The following is an 18,616-nucleotide window of genomic DNA, read 5'->3' as shown; positions in this document are numbered from 1 at the left end:
GAAATACGAAATCTTTTTTTTTTGTTGCTAAACAAAATACATAATATACTGTTTAAGACCGATTTTTAAGAATATGAATCTGGTTTGATTCCGTTAAAACGATTTTAAATTCCAAAACTGTATTAAACCAATCTAGAAAAAAAACACTTGAATGATGATTGTTTGTAGTTTTTTGATTAGTTTTTGGTTTTTGTTTTTCCAAAATCCAATTTTCATCCAATCAAGATTTTCAAAGAATGGATTCCCTAAAATGTAGAGAAACTAGTTTTTTCAAATAACTGTTTTCTTAACATAAAAACCAAAAACAAGTTTTCATCAGTTTTCACTACTCATTTTCGTTGGTTTTTCAATTTTCTTTTTTTTTCTATATTTATCCATTAATATAGGGAAAATAAAGAAAAGTACTAATTATTGTAAAAATAAGGATTGGTAATCTTTGTGTTTATTATGAGACAGTGCGTCTACTATTATATTCGTAGGCTGTCAAGATAAAGTAAATTTTAAATTTGATTATTTGAAATAAATAAGTGATACGTTTTTGGTCAACAGAGTATATACATAAGCATCAATTTTATATCAATGCTAATTAAAATGTATAGAATTATTACAGTGTGTGAATGATATTTTATCTAATAGTACATCATTTTTTTTTTACAATCTTGATAGCTAACTCATACAATTGTAAACTTATGAATAAATAAATTTAATAATTCAAAGTTAACTATTAAAATAATATGTAAATATTACTGTTGATAAATTTTTGTATTATTTAGGAAAATTAGGTTTCACCATTTTACTATTTCATGTCTATAAACTATAAGACTTTATTACCAATATAATACTTTTATATAAGAACATTTTAAAAAAAAAACTTGTTAATAAATAAAATTAATTATTTAAAAATTATTTTTGTAAAATTAAGTCAAGTTCTTAAAAATAATAGACACAATTTAAAATTAAATAAATTACTAATCAAAAATTTAGAGAAAACAAAAAAATACAGAAAATTGTTTTTTAAAAAAAAACTCAAAAATCAAAAACCAAAAACCAAAAACCAGAATCACCATTCAAGTTTTTTAAAAAACTAAAAGCTACTGCAAAATCAAAAACTAAAAACTAAAATCCAAAAACTAGAAACTAAAAGCTAGAAACCAAAAACCAAAATCTAAAATCTAAGTAAACAATCATCAAACCTGACACCGGAACTAGATTCCAATTCACATCTCCTTAACTTCCAATTTTAGTGAATGTACCAGAATCACTGCAGTTAATCAGCATAAACCGATGTAAACCGTTCATCCATGGTAACTAAATTAACCAATGTGATTTAAAACTCGATTTTTACAAATACGAAACTGATTTGACTTAGTTAAATGGTTTTAAATTCCAAAACTGATCAACCCGATCTAGAAAACTCTCGGTTTGACTGAAACCGGACTCCTTAAATGTACCAGAATTACTGCAGTAAATCAGCGTAAACCGATATAGACCAGTGGTTTACCCATGATAATCAAACCAACCAATGATGGTAGATGTTGTAAACCAATAAACCGGGTTCGTTAAAGTCTAGTCGTTTCGAATGATAAATCGTTTGGAGACGGGGGGAGATGGCGGTGAGACAGAAAGCTATGGCGACGTTGCCGAAGCTGATCCGAGCCATGAGAAATGAATCTCCGAAGCATCACAACCTCGTCTTGCCATCTCTGAGAAGAGCTTTCTCTCTCTACGATCAGATCAACCTCATCGACAACGTCCCCGAGGATCAACTTCGGTTTCAGGAGTAATCATACCAAACCCACCTCCCATTCTCTCTGATTCGTTCTCCTGATTTGAAAATTTGTTGTGTTTCATCACAAAGTTGGAACCTTTTGTTGGGCTCTTGATTTGAAATTTCGTTGTGTTTCGTCGTAAAGTTGGAACCTTTGGAACATTTTGTTGGGTTTGTCAATTGAAGTTTGGATTTTGGATATGTAGTGGTTAGATTAGTGGTGGGTTTGTCTTTGGTTATGCAGATTTGATGAGACGAGTTTCACGGTGAATGGGGTTAAGTACGATGGGAGCTTGCTCTCTGTTGGGAACTTGCTGATGTCATGGAGCCCTCGTAGCTTCTCTGAGATCACAACCGATAGGTACCGTCTCTCTCTCTCTCTCTCTCTCTCTTATGAAGTGTTGTAAGTTTTGGTAAAACACTTGACATGTCTCTATTCTAATGGATGCAGCTTGTCAATCTTCCAGACTGTTCGGCCAATTCCAGGTACAATCTTAACCTTTTGCACATATTGAAGTGTATCATCTCAGTGATTTATGACTCTCATTGTCTCTCTAACACTTTCTAGAGCTCTTAATCATCGGCTGTGGAAGATACAATCATCCAGTGAATCCACAAGTTAGACAGTTTGTAAAGTCAATTGGCATGAAGCTAGAAACTCTTGACTCTGTATGTCTATCCCTCTCAAGATTCCCTTATCATCATGCTTTGGTTATGTTGGGTTTGGAGTTATTTGTATGTGGTTATTGATTGAACTCTCTGTTTCTATCCAGAGAAATGCTGCATCGACTTACAACATACTGAATGAGGAAGGCAGGATCGTGGCGGCTGCGTTGCTTCCTTATGGAGTTACATCCTAACTCCTAACCTCAGAGATTATCTTTTCTGATGAAACACCAGCATGGTTTGTAAATGAAATGTTTCACATTCAGTTGTTTTCCGAAACTTTTGTAAACGAATCAACTTTTCAATAGTTATGTTTTAGAGGGTAAGTAACAGTACTATTGCAACATTGAAACTTTTATTGTCTCTTACAGCTTCAATAAAACTGAGCTTTATCTGGAAAACAGACAGTAGTTTCCTGATCTCATTGAATACTCCTTTACGAGTTTCGGAGAAAGAGATTCTTCCCTCTCTAGTAGTTTTGTAGGTGAGTCAAACATGGAAAAAGTGGTTTAGACCTCATAACTAAATGTGTATGTAGCTTGAAAGCACATGTATATTGTTCTTACAATCACTTAGAACCAGAACAAGATCACTCCTGATCAATGAATGGATTCTGTGAGCAATAGTCAACATTTTTTGCTTTTTTTTTTTTTGATGTTTAGATTCTTTTGTATCACACCATCTCTCAGCAGAATCAACATAGTATAAAGAGTGTTTTGTTAAAGTTAAATCAGAAAAGATTTTTGAAGTATTTTTAGCTCCCATGTTTCAAGATCAGTATACTGAGTTAGAGGGTCTAGATTCACTCTGCCTGTTCCATCAAACAGTGCAGGATCTTGAGGAATAATCCCAAGCACACCAACCTGGTATGATTGCCATTTCCAAATCCAGAACGCTTTGATGACTTGTTTGAACATTGACACGCATGTAGTTAATTATCTCACCTCTCCTCCTGTGTGGCTTTGCCGAGACTGGCTCGATAATAGTAAACCATTTTGGCGTCTTTTTGGTATAAACCTTTGTTATAAAGTTTACTTTTTCACTACACGTGTTGGAGTCGAGGCAAAATAGTATCAAAGAGAAAAAGAACTTAATCTGAGGTCTAATAATAGTTTTCTTTCGTCAGAGTTCTTTGTTGGCGGAAACAAACAGTAAGAGTAGAGGATTCACCGGTGGTAAAGGTGGAACCTCAGCTCTACACAATGGACACGTCGAAGACATTTCACCAAGCCATGGATCGATACAATCCGCGTGGAAACAGTGGCGACAAATCGTCAACCTCCTCATCTTATCTCCTTCCTCTGCCTCTTGCAAACACACGGCGCAATACAACGGAGACGAATGTTCTTTCACCGCCTTTATCCACTGGCTGCTGCGGAACGTGAACGTGCGGTAGCGACGCCATGGACGGGTGACGATGAAAATGGCTAGTTTTGAGAAGAGACGAAGAGATAAGACGACCAAAATGGAAACGGTGATGCACTCGCAGAATCTAAACACAGTTTGAGCATGCATTATTACAAAAAAAAAACAGTGTTTACTTAGTATCTTGTAACGATTAAAGTGTATATATAAGTTAATGCATGTATGCAGTAGTAATCTTGAATAAAATGGACGGTTGTGATATTATAAGTTTTTGACGGTAGCAACAACGACAAGTTTGTGAAAATGTTGGCCTCTAAGCACGTAATTGCCTAATAATTTCATTTTAAACAATAGGTTTTTTTTTCAAGTGGATGCGTGACCATTCATTTTGGTGAGTATCAATTGACTTTCTACTTAGGTCGATTTGTGGATTAGGGAATATTGATTAATACGTCATGCCTAATATAATATGTTCTTGACTAAAAGGTGATTATTACGACGAAAATGCGGCGACATTACAACAAGACCTAGTTACGTATACGACAATGCAAGTAGACTTGGAAAGTCGCTTTTGTTTTGTTTTTTTATCGGCGACACCTAGTCTTTGATGCTGACAAAGACACCAAAACAGTGATAATAAGTAATACACACCACACGGTCCACACCAAACAGAGAATCAGGAACAGACTGTGATGGTAATGATCATGGAGGAGAACCACATCCTGCTGACCTTTCGAAGTTTCCCTTTAGATTCGTGGTAGCTAACAATATGATGGGTAGATTCTATAAACAATTTAAAAAGTCTCTTCTCATAACCAAGAAACAACTTGGTAAATGAGAAATGGGACGGCGCGCAAGTATCCTTTCTAAAGAGAAACTACCTGGCATTTTTCAGTGCATTCAAAAGTTACCTGGACATTTTACCGGACCCGAAGACCCAAACTGAAATCGATTCAAAAATACAGGTTTGGGTTCATGTTAAAGTACATGTTGGATCTTTATTTTAGATCTGCGGGTCTCGATTCGAGTCTTGGTCCCCTATCCGAGACCCGATCGGGTACCCGAAACTTATTGTATATATAATATATTAGATATATTTGGATAACTAGGTATATTTGTGATTTTAGATATTTTTTTTTGGGTTTGGTTTTCAGGTATAATTTTAGATTTTGGGTAAAATTTTAGATTTTCAAAAAATATAATTCGGATATTCGGATAAAATTTTGGATATTTTCATGGTTCTTTGGGTATTTATGAAGTTTCCGGGTAATTTTTGAATTTTCGAATCTTAAATACCTGAAACAACTTGAACCCGAAATATACTCGAAAATTACAAGTATTTTATGGATATTGAAATTATAAATCCGATTTGATCCGGAAAAATTATAGGTATCTATATAGGTCCAAATTTTTAAAATCCAAAAGATCCGGATCCGACAACACCCAGATGCCCAGGCCCAGTTCATAAAATGTCAACGATGCGCAGTCTACTATCCCGAAGTGGAACGCCACGGCGTTTTCAAATAGGAATGAATTTTTTTTTTTTATTACAAACATCGTCCCAACATGGTCTAATTGATGAATAATACACAGCCAACGAACATATTAAAGGTCCAACCAACACACGAAGTCATAGGTTTCTAATCACAAAAACCACCACCAGAGACACACACTTTGGGATTTATTCATCGAACCCAAGCAACTGCATCAATCTCATCTCTCGCTTTCTTATATAACTCAAGCCTCTGCGCACACTCTAGTCTCCTACCCATCAATGCCGGATCTTCATCTAGTAACTCTCCCAACTGTTTCCCCTGTGACCATATATATATAAGTTCTGACACGTATAGAAGAATCCAAAAGAGTTAGAGACATTTAATTTTTTTAGTATATAGTATTTTTACCTCTCTCTTGCTGATCTGACTGTAGAAGTAATTAAGCAACGCGAGCTTGGCTTGTCTAACCTGGCAGTAAACACAAGCCTTTGGAATGGTGTTGCGAAGTGTGTCCGAAACCATGCTGACATAAGCGGATACATTCGATGCTATCCTTCTGAAATGTCCCTCTCCGTACTGGTCTTGTGTTGCGGGAGAAGGAGAAGCAGCGGTTTGGTTCTTGCTGTTGGTGATCGCTGGTCTTTCCATCTCTTGAGGAAGTTTCCGGAAGAACTCGGCTGTTAGATACGCAGACTCCATCTCAACAAGTCGAATAACTGACTTCTTGCTTTCTTCCCTGAACTTCTCCAAGGAGGAGTTGGCTGCTGCAGCTAGCTCCACTTGCAGTGAAGGGAAACGCTTTAGCTCCTGCAAAGAGATTCATTCAGTCAAACCCTTCCTTGTTCACTACTCCCTCCGTTTATGCATATTTTAGAAGATAAATGTTTCAAAAAGATACATTTTTCTCTGTATTTTCAATGCATTTTTATAGGCTAACAATGATTAATTGTAAAATTCAAAAACGTTGATTGTATTTTTGATTTTTTATTGGTTTAAAATCATAAGAAATAAATAATCATAAAAAAATTATCCACTTACAACTAAGATTTAATATATTTTATTAATATGTGCGAAAATTCTAAAGCATGTACTCCCTCTGATTTTAAATGTTAAGTAGTTTTAGTTAAAAGTATAAATGTTAAGAAATTTGTTAGTTTTTATAAAATATCATTTACTGTATAAATTCAACCAATTATAAAAAATATATATTATTTTATTGATTACACAATATTCAATAAATACAAAAAGTGTATTGAAATATGAAAACAATTTATATTTTGGAACAAAATTTTTAATCTAAAACTACTTATAATCTAAAACAAAAGGAGTATTATTTTTGAAACAGATGGAGTATACATGTAACGAACTAATCAATAGGATTATTAGTGTCACCTGAGTTTCTGCAATTGACTTCCTCACAAGCTCTTTCAAGACAAAGTGTACCTAAAGCATCAAACTTGTTATGGTCCTGTATATACAAGAAACTGTAAGTGAAAGGTGTCTGAAGAACTTACAGCATCAACAGAAGCTTCAGCTGGACCTCTAAAGTAACCAAGCGCCCCTTCAATAAGACGGCGATAGCCCTGTTCTGGCGCAATCAAGTGAGGCTGATAACCATCTGCTTCAGAGACTATTCTCTTCACACTTTGTAGAGAAAGATGGCGATCGAAAGGAAGCTTCTTAAGAGCAGCTGGTAGTTGGTTGTCAAAGACTCCATAGATACGGTCACCTCCAGGACGCCTACATATATAACATTAAATTTTAAAGGATCAATAAGGTTTCCACAAAAAAGATCAGTAATGATGTTTACCCTCCATCAAGATGTTCCTTGAATACTTTATCGAATGCACGGCACATCTCCAGTATAGTGTAGAGTTGAGCCTGAGAGTGAGACCAAACGATTTAAGCACACAGTAAAGAAGAAGAGGAATGGTTTCATGTAGTGAAAGTGAAAGTACTCACCCCAGCATCAACAGCAACAGGCCTACCCATTTTGTCTAACTCTCTTTCAAGTTCGTCGATGCTTTTGTTTATTAAGGTTAAGATACTTGGTATACGTGACCTGATAACAGACTCCAAGTGCTGCAGAATTAAAAAAAAACAATGAACATATAGAAATTTAGAAATAAAGTTATAACAATACGAGAAAAGTCTTTGGTTGAACACCTTAGAGAGCAGCTTTGCTAGATATTCAGAACCCATTTTGCTGGCTAAGTGACCATAGTCAGGACTGGTGTCAAAATAATCACGCTCTTTTCTTCTTGCAAGCATCATGTCAGCGTTTCTATTAATGTCTGCTTGTGAACGGTTCACTATCCCAACCCAAGGATGTTGCAGCCTGTATGATCTTCCCTCAAGTACCTTATTAAAAGCAAGCAAAAAAAAACATTGTTCAACTCTTTGACAACATGAAAAAAGTAAAATTCTACACTTTAATAACAAAAATATATATATATATATATAAATTTTTCTAACACTTATGTGAAACATAAAAAAAAAAGATGAAGAAGTGCTTACATCTAATGCATTAGTTCCTTTGTCCATAAGGTCTAACTTGGTAAGAACACCAAATGTTCTCTCCCCTGGAAAAAATCAAAAACTTTAATCCATCACCACAAGACAACAGGTGCTCCCAAATATTATTTTATTTTACTTGCAACAGAAACAACAAAACAAACCTGTTGGATCAACTTCTTTTGCAAGTTTGATTGCATCAGAAGTAGCTATGTCCTGGTTAGCAGGAGATATAGCTAATATGATACAATTTGGCTGCAACAAAAAAAAACAACACAATTTTATTTACAAAAATACACAACATCTGTATACAAATGAAAAAAATGGCAATTTCTCACCTTATCAACGTATGTCCGAACCATAGATTCAATATCCTCCACAATGGTTTCTGGTTGTCCCTCTGGAAAATAAAAGATAGTATAAATAACCTTCATAAAATCCATTAAATAAAAAGAGGTAAAGAAGTTCATACCAACAGCCACTTTAGTTAAACCGGGTAGATCAACGAGTGTCAGATTCACAACTGCAAGGCAAAGGAGCAAGCATTGATGTCAGTTCCATAAACAAATAGTCTATTACATGAAGTAAAAAAACACCAGATTGTGACTGAAGCAGACCATTAGGAGAGAAGATACTGAGGTGAATAGGAACTGGAGAAATCTGTTTGCTCTTCCCTGTGATTCTATCAGTCTCATCTTGAATCTCCTTCCGAACCAAAGCTGCCAACCATCAACCAGTTTCAATCTAAGACACACACATACATAACTTATCCAGACATGAATGTTAAAAGGCACACACCGAAGTCTGTGAACTGCCTCTTGGGAAGATGGAGGAACTCTGCATACTCCTCTGTTCCTTCCTCCGTCTTATGCAGCTGCAACACCAAAGGACGCCTCGTAACGATACCTGCACAAAAAAAACAGAGCTCTTTGCCTTTATTACAAACAAACACACTAAGAGAAAAGTGCAAAAGGTTTTGAATTTAACAAACCGGATCCTCGAGGAAGAAAGTCTCTCCCAACTATGCTCTCAAGAACCGACGATTTTCCAGAACTCTGCACAAAGTTGAAAGAGTCAAAACAGAGGAAAAACAGAGTAAAAACAGAGGAAGAAGGAGTCAAAGCTAGTTGGAACGGAGATATTTCACCTGACCACCGACGACGGCGACGGTGGGAAGAGCTTCCCAGAGAGAATTGAATGCGTTGTCACCTGTTCCACCACCGTAGTCACCGAGCACGGTGCATGCTCTCTGTATCCTGTTAACCAATCCAACTAGGCTCTCCATAGTCGTCATCTTCCTTCTCCTTTCGTTTCAAATTTAAAGTTTCCGAAGAGGAAAATTCAGTTCAGAAATAGAAGAAAGAAGCTTGAAAATTCAACAACGGACCAAGACTTCAAGAGCTTAGAGACGACGAAGAAGAATGTTAGGGGTAAAATGGGAAAAAGAAGAGAATATAAATGTCTCTCTTATGTGTTCTGGAAGGTTGGTCTTCGTGTGGTTTGGTCGGTTACAACCGAACCGGTTCTAAGACTATAGGTAATTAATTTATTAATAATATTAGTAAAATTTCCTTTTAAAAATTCGTGACTGTGTGTTTATGCAATTACTTTTTAAAAAATTAGAATCTTAAGCTAATATTTCACTTACATACGCCGTTAACGAGCAAAGGTTTGTCTATGTGCTTCTCTGGTTCGGTACGGACTGGTTCTTACTTTACCAAACAGTCCAATCTAAGAACAACGAAGATAAGATAGCGTGCATAATCTTTTACTCTTTTTGCCTTTATTTTATTTGAGACGCTTTGAATTTTCGAATTTTGAAGTTTCACGTGGACCCTACGCAACACAATTTCAGTGGCCTCACTACAGAAATGAACACGGAAGACTTTGGAAAAAGGCTATAAAGCCCAATATTGAAGTAAGGTCCAGGAAAAGGTTTAGAAGGCCCAGTGAACAAGGAAGACTCTGTCAAAAGGCTTTAAAGCCCAATACTGAAGTTAGGCCCAGCATGAAGGGTTGGGGGGGGGGGGGGGGGGGGGGGGACGCGTGGCAAGTAGTTGAAGAAACGGACGAACATTCGTGTGGGATGTGGAAAACGACGATGGCTCGTTTATTCACCTAATACTTGTCGGCTTTTACCAGCCACGTTCACATGCTTCCCTTTTAGGCTTTTATTTATTTATTATATTTATGCATGTTCATTGGATATAGCTCGTTCAACTGTTGTTTTTGAAGTCAGTGGCTGAGGTAATCACTGCGCTTTCCATTCAAATCCAATGGGATTGGTTCGGTAAGATATAAAGCAATAGTCAACTATGAGTAGATTATCCTTCTGCAAGAAGCAGAAACTAACAAGTATAATCACGTTTGTTTAAAATAATGATGACAAAGTTTGATGGTAATTGACTAAATGCAAATGGATAAATATTTTGTAATGGTAAACTGTTGAATGAAATACTAGATACATTAACTTATAGTATTACGTACTTTTCAAAATTTCTGATTTTTTAATACTCTCTCTCTCTATTTTTATATATAAGTAGTTTTGAAGGTTTTTGTTTGTTTCACAATATATATTGTTTTCAAAATCCAATGCAAAAATAAGAATGATAAAATAGTATTTAAATGGAAAAAATAGAAGCCAAGTTGAAAGTGTAATTTGTTTTTGATTTTTTCTCTTTAATTAAATGCTAAGGCAATAAATGTGTTTTTCTAAATACTTGTGCTTTTAGCCAAAACTACTTATTTATATATAAAAACAAAAGGAGTATATTTAATTACTTAATAAAAGATTATAATTTATTGGTTATGAAATTTACCATAAATATTAAAATAATATGTATGGATTTGAAATGACAGTTATTTTTTTAACTAGAAAGTGTTTGTTAAGTTTTTGATGTATATGTTTGCTAAATTTAATTTTTATTTATTAATAAATTATACAAATAATGTACTCTTTCCGCCTTTTTTTAAATGTTGTTTTATAATTTTTATTTTTATTTAAAAATTCATATATTTAATTTCGGATTCTGCATTTTATTTTATAATTTGAACATAATATAAAATATACATACGGTGTGATATTTATTAGGAAACAGAAAAAAATAGATCTAATGGAAAATGATACTCTCTGAATAACATAACTTAAGATTTTTTTAATACGTGTGATCAAATTAAATAATCAATGTTTAAATATTTTTAATTAATGATAAAATAAAAATATTGTGGTTTACAGAGTCAGTATGAATCTGCAAAAGTCGATGACAAAAAAAAAAAAGATAAAATAAAAATATTTATAAAAACTAATAGTACTATGAAAAGAGGAAGTATTAGGGGCATAGGGCTGTTCTGAGCGTTCTCGTAGGTACTGTCTTTATCCCGACAGAACAAAGAATGCTTTATCTATCTCCTCCAAGTCATTTCTCTCTCTCTATCTAAAAACAGATAGATCTTATTAGAAGAAGACAAAATCTTTACCACCAGATCCTCCTCATCTAACAGGCTGTCACATCACTATAACTCACCGAAACTTTCGGCGACTGAAAAAAAAAGCTTTCCGCAAACAAAACATCACTTCTCTCCCCGAAACTCCATTTTCCCTTTCCCTCCGATGAGGTGTAAACGACACACCGTCGATTTCACCAGCAACCTCGGTGGCGTCTGCGCTTCTTGTCTCCGTGAACGTCTCCTCTCCCTCGCCGCTTACGCCGCCGCCGAAGATAACAACAACCGCCAGTCGCGGAAATCTAATAAACCACCTCCGCTTCTGATCTTCCCTCGCTCTGTCTCTCCTTACGTAACCGGTAGAAAATCCGACGCCGGAGGGGGAGATCGCCGGTTCCTCGCCGCGCCTCAGGTGGATCTCGGATTCTCATGCAAAGACTTCGAGTCGCATCGATCGTCTAAGTCGAAAGGAGGTAAAGCTTCGAGAATCTCTAATCTATTCAGAGCAAGATCTGAAGATTACGGTTGCAATCGTAAACCGGTTTCGATAAATTACGGTTCGGATCGTAAACCGGTTTCTAGATTCTCATGCGACGGTTCGGAGTCTTCGTGGTTTTCTTCCTTTCTCTCCACCGTACGTTCCAAGAAGCAACCGGCCACCGCGTGCTACATTGAAGACGCTATCTCCGGCCATCGTCGACCACAAAGAGTGTTCTGTCGTGGAATGTCTCCCGCTAGAGACGAAAACGAGCCACCGTCGGAAACAATCGAGGAAACGCCGGGGAGTTCGAGGAGAACACCGGCGGTGAAAACTCCGGGGAGGAGGAAGATTGCGGCGGGGATCGGGTTCTGCTTGAGTCCGTTGGTGAGAGCTAAGCCTCACTGTCCGTTTAAACGGAAAACTAGATTTCCATCGGAGGTTGTCGGAAGTGCCGGCGAGGTAACGGTGTTGGAAAAGCCGCATATCGCGGAAGCGGCGTCGTTTTGTGGGAATAGATCGAAGAAGCTCGTGGATTTAGGTAGAGTTCATCACCGCCGTTGAGTTTCTGGTGGGGCAGTCTGGTCAATGTTTGACTGGTGCCAGTAGTAAATTACGTATGTATCCTCGTGATTCCTAAAGATTCATGGATTTTTCTAAATTCAAGCTGTTTATTTGGCTTGTGGTGAATAATCAAAGAGAGTAGTTACAAGTACTTTTAGTTTTCTTTTATTTTGTAATATATTTTTCTTTCATGGTTGTATTTTGTTTGATGGAGCAAAGTCTTGTCCGTAGAATAATATTAGGAGAAGCAATGTAGTGTCTAGGACTGGGATTTCAGGTATTCGGTTTGGTTTCGGATAAGATCCATTTGGTTCCGGATAGTTCGGTTATTTGAAAGTTGTATCCAAATAGTACTTGGTGGACTTACGGATCGGTTTCTTCCGGTTCCAGGTCGGTTCGGATTTTTGATGAAAGTAACCATATATAACCTGAAACAATTCGGTAACATTCAGTTCGGTTAAATTTTACCCGAAACCATACTCGATATCTGAAATATTTTTATTTGATTTATTTTATTTTTATTTTTAGTGAAATATAAATTGAAATCATATATATATTAGTAAAATATGTTTATGTACAGCGAAGTTGAGCTAGTCTAGTGGTAATATCTCTAAAGTATCACACATATGACCTGGGTTCGACCTTCAGCGGATGCAATTCTATATTTTTTAAGTATAGAATTCGGTTTAAATGGGTATCCGGTCGGTTCCGGGTAAAAACCGAAATCAAACCGATACCCGTGGATAATCAACTCCAATACCCATTGGATAATTAGCCTATGTCCAAAACCGAACCGAACCGAACCGGTTTATTTCGGGTCGGATCCGGTTCGGGTATTCGGTACCGGGTCAAAGTCGCAGGCCTAGTAGTGTCATTATATTTTTCTTATGAAAATGCTTTTCTTCGGCGTACAAATTAAAAGATTATGATCGTACTACATATGAATGACATCTTTGATTCTTTATCAATGTCACAACTCACAAGTGATAGTGTTGCAATCCTGATCCGATTCCGATCAATCATTTTTAGGGTTGACTGACTATAATCAATTATATCAATCAATTATTATCATATATGCCTAATCTTGTTAGGACTGGTCAAAGCTGACCAAGTCCAAGTTTGTTATGTCTTTTAATTGTAAACTGCATTTGAACTCATACAACAAGATCAAAGCAAAGCTAAATTCAAAATAGTTTCGACCAAACCGGGATCAGGTTGGACCTAATAAACATACAGAACGGAGCCACGGTAGCTAGTCGATATTTACTAGTACTATGCTATATTGATATGGTCAAAGGTCATTAAACTAATCATTCAATACTGTAATTATTAATGCGGCAGTCAATTTTTGAAATTAACTGAATCTTGACACTTGAATTATGGTTGAGTAAAGAAGAGTTCGACATGTTTTGACTTTGTTTTTGTCTTCACCTTAGAAAAGATTATCTTGGTTTTTACATTTTGCTACTCTCTAGTCCACTTCAACGCATAGACCCACAAAGCTGTTGAAATTAGAATCACTTATGGCACAAGTATCAATATCTTATCTCGACTTTAAAACCCAAGTACAACTTTATTAAATGTTGCTAATAACCCAAGCGTTTAAATGTAAGAGAGGGTCCATGAGATTTACATTCGTAGGGCCCGTGAATCTTCTGAACTCTCCGAAGCAAAATTAGCATCAAATGCTGGTTTGGGTTTAGACAAATAAATTGTAAGAACTTTATTTAACATGGTTATTAAATACAAAATTATTCAGGTTACTGTTGCAATCGAGGTAAATTAGCTCCTCCAGGACATTTGAATAGACCTGGTTGTCTTTTTGCTTTGTTGAAAGATAGGGCTTCGAACTTGCTACCCAAGGCAAATCAGTGCCAATATAAAATCTTAGATGTTAACTCACATTGACAAATACAAGGACATACAATCTTAGTACATAAACGAGCTCACGTCTTGTATTGCTCTTTCTTATAAAAGAAGGTAGATCACGTGAGAACTCACAGTCGTCTATTAACTTAACATATGTATATCAAAATAAGGGGAGCTTTATCTTAGACCATCTCCAACCCACCTCTATTTTTATCTCTATATTTTCTTCTAAAATAGAAAAACTCTATTATAGAGGTGGATTTGCTTCAATGTATGCCTCTATAATAGAGTTCTTCTATTTATAGGGGAAAATATAGAGATTTGTTATTTTCATCTCTAAATATAGAGGTAAAAAGTAGGATTCTTCTATATTTTCCTCTAAAATAGAGAAACTCTATTATAGAGGCATACATTGGAGCAAATCCACTTCTATAATATAAATCTCTATTTTAGAGAAAAATATAGAGATATACATTGGAGATGCTCTTAGATGTTGACTCGGGGATTTCACAATGTCGACTTATAATCGTGTTTTGTTTAAACTTTGTTCTCCACATCGATCTTTCTTCATGCTGATATTAAACAATAATAGTTTTGAGTTACATTAAATTTAAGTATTTTCTCTGTCTGTGTTTCACTTGCTTTCTTTAAAAACTAGTTTACAAAATTTGCTACCTTGCTAGTTTTAGGCACTTTGTATAACCGATTGGGTTTGTTTGTGGATGCCTACAAGTTGGAAACTTGTTTCAGAGCTGCATATTAGCTTGCTCCTTGAAGATGTTCTCTGCAACATCTTGTCCTTAGAGCATCTCCAATGTAAAACTCCATTTTTTTCTCCAAAATGGAGTAAAAGTGAAAATGAAGTAAAATTGCTCCAACCCTACTCCATTTCCCACTCTATAATGGAGTGATGAACAAACAAAAAATAGTTTACTCCATTTATGGAGTAAATTTCATTATGGAGTGAGATATAAAGTTGGGTTGGAGCATTCCTTACTCCATATTCAATTTTACTCCATTTTAGAAGAAAAAATGGAGTAGAGATGGAGATGTCCTTAGTTCCGAAAAATCTGGCCAGGAAAGGGTAAAGAAATGTGATCCAGGAAAGCTTCGGGATATTTTGTGGACAGATACTAACTTTACAATGTGGTTCTGCTATCAAAAAATTCTCTCTAAACTAAAGACAAGTTGTGAATAATACAAATGGAATCAAGATAACAAGATCATCATTTTTCATTGCATGCACTAAGCACAAATGATAATGTGCATTGGGATATTTTTAAATACGTACACCGCCGTAAAATAGTAACGTTTTCAGTTTAGATGGGCTTCTCCCGTAAGAACATGTAGCCCACTAAGACCCACTGGTATCATAATGGGTTTCCGTTCTTGTATCAAAGATAAACTTCTGGTCATAGAAAAAATACGTCTACAAGAGATCAAAGATTTTTTCTACTTGCAATACATATACATACATGGAAATGTAGTGTTTTGTAATCATTTTTAACAGCCAAAACAAAATAAAAACAATTGGATATATCTGTAAGTACTCTTAAAAGTAAATTCTTATGTACACAAAACAAAATAAATTAAACCACCCAATTGGTCATAGAAAGAGATTACCTAACTTTCTACTAAGAGTAAGCTTATGCTATGTACGCAATGAATATAGTAACTCATAGCTAAAAGCCGAGACCACCTAACCATATGGACAAAGAATGCGTATATATTCAGTTTCAAATGTATGATTTGACGTCTCAACTTGAAATTGAAAAAAAAAAATCGTTATATAGCACACTATTTTCTTAAGAAACCCCGTATAAATCACTAGTTAAACTTAAAATCATGTTGTCAAAAAAAAAAAAAAACTTAAAATCATAAAGCCTGCATATGGAGCATATCACATACAGATGAATGTTTTTTGGTTCATTGTAATTTGAACATGTACGTAATTTTTTTCTTTTCCAATATGCCTTGTTTTGCGGTGTACATCGGAGAAGAGTTCTTTCATTGTTTTATTTATTCTATAAAAACACTGGCTATATCTTCTAAAAAACAATTTTGTAATTTTAGATTATTACAAGTGTGAAAATATAGACGTTCTTTCTTTCCATACGTGTCATTATTAAGTATTTACGAATAATAATAATAGTTTATCATATGTCATCTCAAATTTAATAAAAAGTTATTTTCAGTATCCATTTATTTGTTTTCTTTTATCAAAGCACTAGGATAAGACCCGCGCCTTGCGCGGGATTAAGTTATTATTTTTATTATATTTTGGAGAATGAAACAATAGTTTGGTTTCATTTGGATTACGGGTGTTCAATCCGAATATCGGGTTGGTTTCGGTTCGGTTCGGTTTTTTTCGGTATTTGGTTAGTAAAATATAACTACTATTCTAAATCCATATTTACTTTGACTTTAGTCTTTCACATACTTTTGAAAGATTTCAACTGGACGACTAAATTGATCAGCCAATCTTATTGCTTTAAATCATTAGTGTTTATATATATATATATATATTATTTAGTTTGAATATTTATTAAATAAAAATTCATATGCGTTATATTTTATGATCATTTGTAACTTATTATAACAAAAAAAAATAATCTATTGATCACAAAATTTTCAGAGTGGGAATATTCAAATTTCTAATAATATATAGACGTTTTCAAAAATTCAAATATAACATATAAGAAAAAATATAAATGTTTTTATTATATATTTAATGTGATTTTTTAATATCTTTCAATAATATAAAATTAAAAAAAGAACTAAGATACCAAAATTGTTATCAAATATTTATTATTCATAATAATTAATTTTCATATATACGTTAATCATATTAGGTAATTTCGTAGCTTCTAATTAAGGAAAGTGCAAAAAAAATTTTGGTAGATTATTTATCAATTCGATAGTTAGTTTAAAAAAAATATAATGTAAGTCGAGATGGACCAACCTATTTTTCTAAGAATAGTATATTTTATATAGTCATTTATTAAATGAGAATTTATAATCATACAGTTCTATGATCATTCATATCATTTTATAACTGAATATTTAAATCATCGATAACAAAATTTTCAATGTGAAATCTTTAATAAGTTTATAATTTATAAATGTTTTTGAAAATTCATTGAAAGTTTTAATATTAAAATATTTATGTAATCTTATGGTATATAGTATAATCTATATATATATATATAAATATATATGTTTTATTATTAAATGATATTTTTTACTCATATGGTTTTAAAATAATGTGTAGATAATATTAAATACAAGTTCATATTAATACAATTTTATGATCATTTGTAACTTATTATGACAAAAAAATAATCTATTGATCACAAAATTTTCAGAGTGGGGATCTTCAAATTTCTAATAATTTATAGACGTTTTGAAAAATTCAAAATATAACATATAACAAAAATTATAAATGTTTTTATTATATATTTAATGTGATTTTTAAATATATTTTAATAATATAAAATTAAAAAAGAACTAAGATACAAAAATTGCTATCAAATATTTATTATTCATTATAATTAATTTTCACATATACGTTAATCATATTAGGTAATTTCGTAGCTTTTATTTAAGGAAAGTGCAAAACATTTTTTGGTACGTTATTTATCAATTCGATAGTTAGTTTAATAAAAAGTGTAATATAAGTTAAGATGGACCAACCTATTTTTCTAGGAATAGTATATTTTGTATAGTTATTTATTAAATAAGAATTTATAATCATATGGTTCTATGATCGTTAATATCGTTTTATAACAAAATATTTAAATCATCGATAACAAAATTTTTAATCTGAAATCTTTAATAAGTTTATAATTTATAAATGTTCTTGAAAATTCATTGAAAGTTTTAATATTAAAATATTTATGTAATCTTATGGTATATAGTGTTTAATATATATATATATATATATTTTATTATTAAATGATATTTTTTACTCATATGGTTTTAAAATCATGTGTATCTTCTTATAATAAAAATGTTAAACCATTGATCATTAATTTTTAACATAATAATTTTAATAGTTTTAGTCATTTATTGTCGTTTTTAAAAATTCAAAATATAACATATACGAAAAAATCTAAATTTTATTTTTATAGCTAATTTGATTGTTTAATTTATTTTAATAATATAAAATTAAACAAAAAATGATGGAGGAGATATACATTGTTATCAAATCTTTATTATTAAACTCATTAATTGTCATATATATATTGTCATTTATGGTAATTCCGTAGGTTTTATTTAAGGAAAGAAAATATCATATCATATCATTATATCATATAGTTTGACCAACTTATATATCTAACAACATATAAAAATCGAATGTGGACATACTTATTTTTTAATTGAATGTAATTGACTAACTAATTGAATGCCACCTATGCATTGAGACCTCTTTTAATTAATACAAATTGAGGT

General features: G+C 33.4%; 4 protein-coding genes across 6 annotated transcripts; 2 read left to right on the top strand and 2 right to left on the bottom strand.

Annotated features, from left to right (window-relative positions):
• The first annotated feature begins 1,535 nt into the window (after positions 1 to 1,535).
• On the top strand, positions 1,536 to 2,835 carry LOC106445111. The gene is made up of 5 exons (XM_013886614.3): positions 1,536 to 1,780; positions 2,013 to 2,129; positions 2,220 to 2,254; positions 2,337 to 2,437; positions 2,542 to 2,835. The coding sequence occupies exons 1-5, from the start codon at positions 1,608 to 1,610 to the stop codon at positions 2,626 to 2,628; spliced, it is 513 nt and encodes a 170-aa protein (XP_013742068.1). The 5' UTR covers positions 1,536 to 1,607; the 3' UTR covers positions 2,629 to 2,835.
• Positions 2,836 to 3,556: 721 nt separating this feature from the next.
• LOC125608410 (RING-H2 finger protein ATL5-like) lies at positions 3,557 to 3,949 on the bottom strand. The gene has a single exon (XM_048778883.1). It carries the CDS (start codon positions 3,947 to 3,949, stop codon positions 3,557 to 3,559), a length of 393 nt encoding a protein of 130 aa, XP_048634840.1.
• Positions 3,950 to 5,323: 1,374 nt separating this feature from the next.
• LOC106445110 (phragmoplastin DRP1E) lies at positions 5,324 to 9,243 on the bottom strand. Of its 3 annotated transcripts, none has more exons than XM_013886611.3 (15): positions 8,957 to 9,242; positions 8,801 to 8,864; positions 8,608 to 8,715; positions 8,427 to 8,528; positions 8,282 to 8,332; positions 8,148 to 8,209; positions 7,974 to 8,064; positions 7,813 to 7,877; positions 7,462 to 7,656; positions 7,258 to 7,377; positions 7,106 to 7,176; positions 6,810 to 7,035; positions 6,688 to 6,738; positions 5,704 to 6,102; positions 5,324 to 5,619 (listed from the first exon to the last, which is right to left on the bottom strand). In XM_013886611.3, exons 1-15 carry the CDS (start codon positions 9,101 to 9,103, stop codon positions 5,485 to 5,487), a joined length of 1,887 nt encoding a protein of 628 aa, XP_013742065.1. In that variant the 5' UTR covers positions 9,104 to 9,242; the 3' UTR covers positions 5,324 to 5,484. The 3 variants fall into 3 exon arrangements, with proteins under 3 accessions (XP_013742065.1, XP_013742067.1, XP_048634270.1); XM_013886613.3 differs by having other exon boundaries at positions 5,324 to 5,613; positions 8,957 to 9,241; XM_048778313.1 differs by having other exon boundaries at positions 8,148 to 8,332; positions 8,957 to 9,243.
• A 1,922-nt stretch (positions 9,244 to 11,165) lies between these two features.
• Positions 11,166 to 12,494, top strand: LOC106445109. Its single transcript, XM_013886610.3, has one exon. The coding sequence runs from the start codon at positions 11,420 to 11,422 to the stop codon at positions 12,293 to 12,295; it is 876 nt and encodes a 291-aa protein (XP_013742064.1). The 5' UTR covers positions 11,166 to 11,419; the 3' UTR covers positions 12,296 to 12,494.
• Positions 12,495 to 18,616: the final 6,122 nt, after the last annotated feature.

Source organism: Brassica napus, chromosome A4 (genome assembly GCF_020379485.1).
Source record: "Brassica napus cultivar Da-Ae chromosome A4, Da-Ae, whole genome shotgun sequence".
Classification (NCBI taxonomy): domain Eukaryota; kingdom Viridiplantae; phylum Streptophyta; class Magnoliopsida; order Brassicales; family Brassicaceae; genus Brassica; species Brassica napus.
This window is presented reverse-complemented; position numbering and strand designations above follow the sequence as displayed.

Excerpts from the sequence above, each read along its gene's own strand:
- LOC106445111 (XM_013886614.3), top strand. The coding sequence starts at position 1,608 with ATGGCGGTGAGACAGAAAGCTATGGCGACGTTGCCGAAGCTGATCCGA. Across the intron at positions 2,130-2,219 it reads TCTGAGATCACAACCGATAG|CTTGTCAATCTTCCAGACTG; the intron begins GTACCGTCTCTC and ends TAATGGATGCAG. Across the intron at positions 2,255-2,336 it reads GACTGTTCGGCCAATTCCAG|AGCTCTTAATCATCGGCTGT; the intron begins GTACAATCTTAA and ends AACACTTTCTAG.
- LOC125608410 (XM_048778883.1), bottom strand. The coding sequence starts at position 3,949 with ATGCATGCTCAAACTGTGTTTAGATTCTGCGAGTGCATCACCGTTTCC.
- LOC106445110 (XM_048778313.1), bottom strand. The coding sequence starts at position 9,103 with ATGACGACTATGGAGAGCCTAGTTGGATTGGTTAACAGGATACAGAGA. Across the intron at positions 7,177-7,257 it reads CTGTTGCTGTTGATGCTGGG|GCTCAACTCTACACTATACT; the intron begins GTGAGTACTTTC and ends TCTCACTCTCAG. Across the intron at positions 7,036-7,105 it reads AAGGAACATCTTGATGGAGG|GCGTCCTGGAGGTGACCGTA; the intron begins GTAAACATCATT and ends TTATATATGTAG.
- LOC106445109 (XM_013886610.3), top strand. The coding sequence starts at position 11,420 with ATGAGGTGTAAACGACACACCGTCGATTTCACCAGCAACCTCGGTGGC.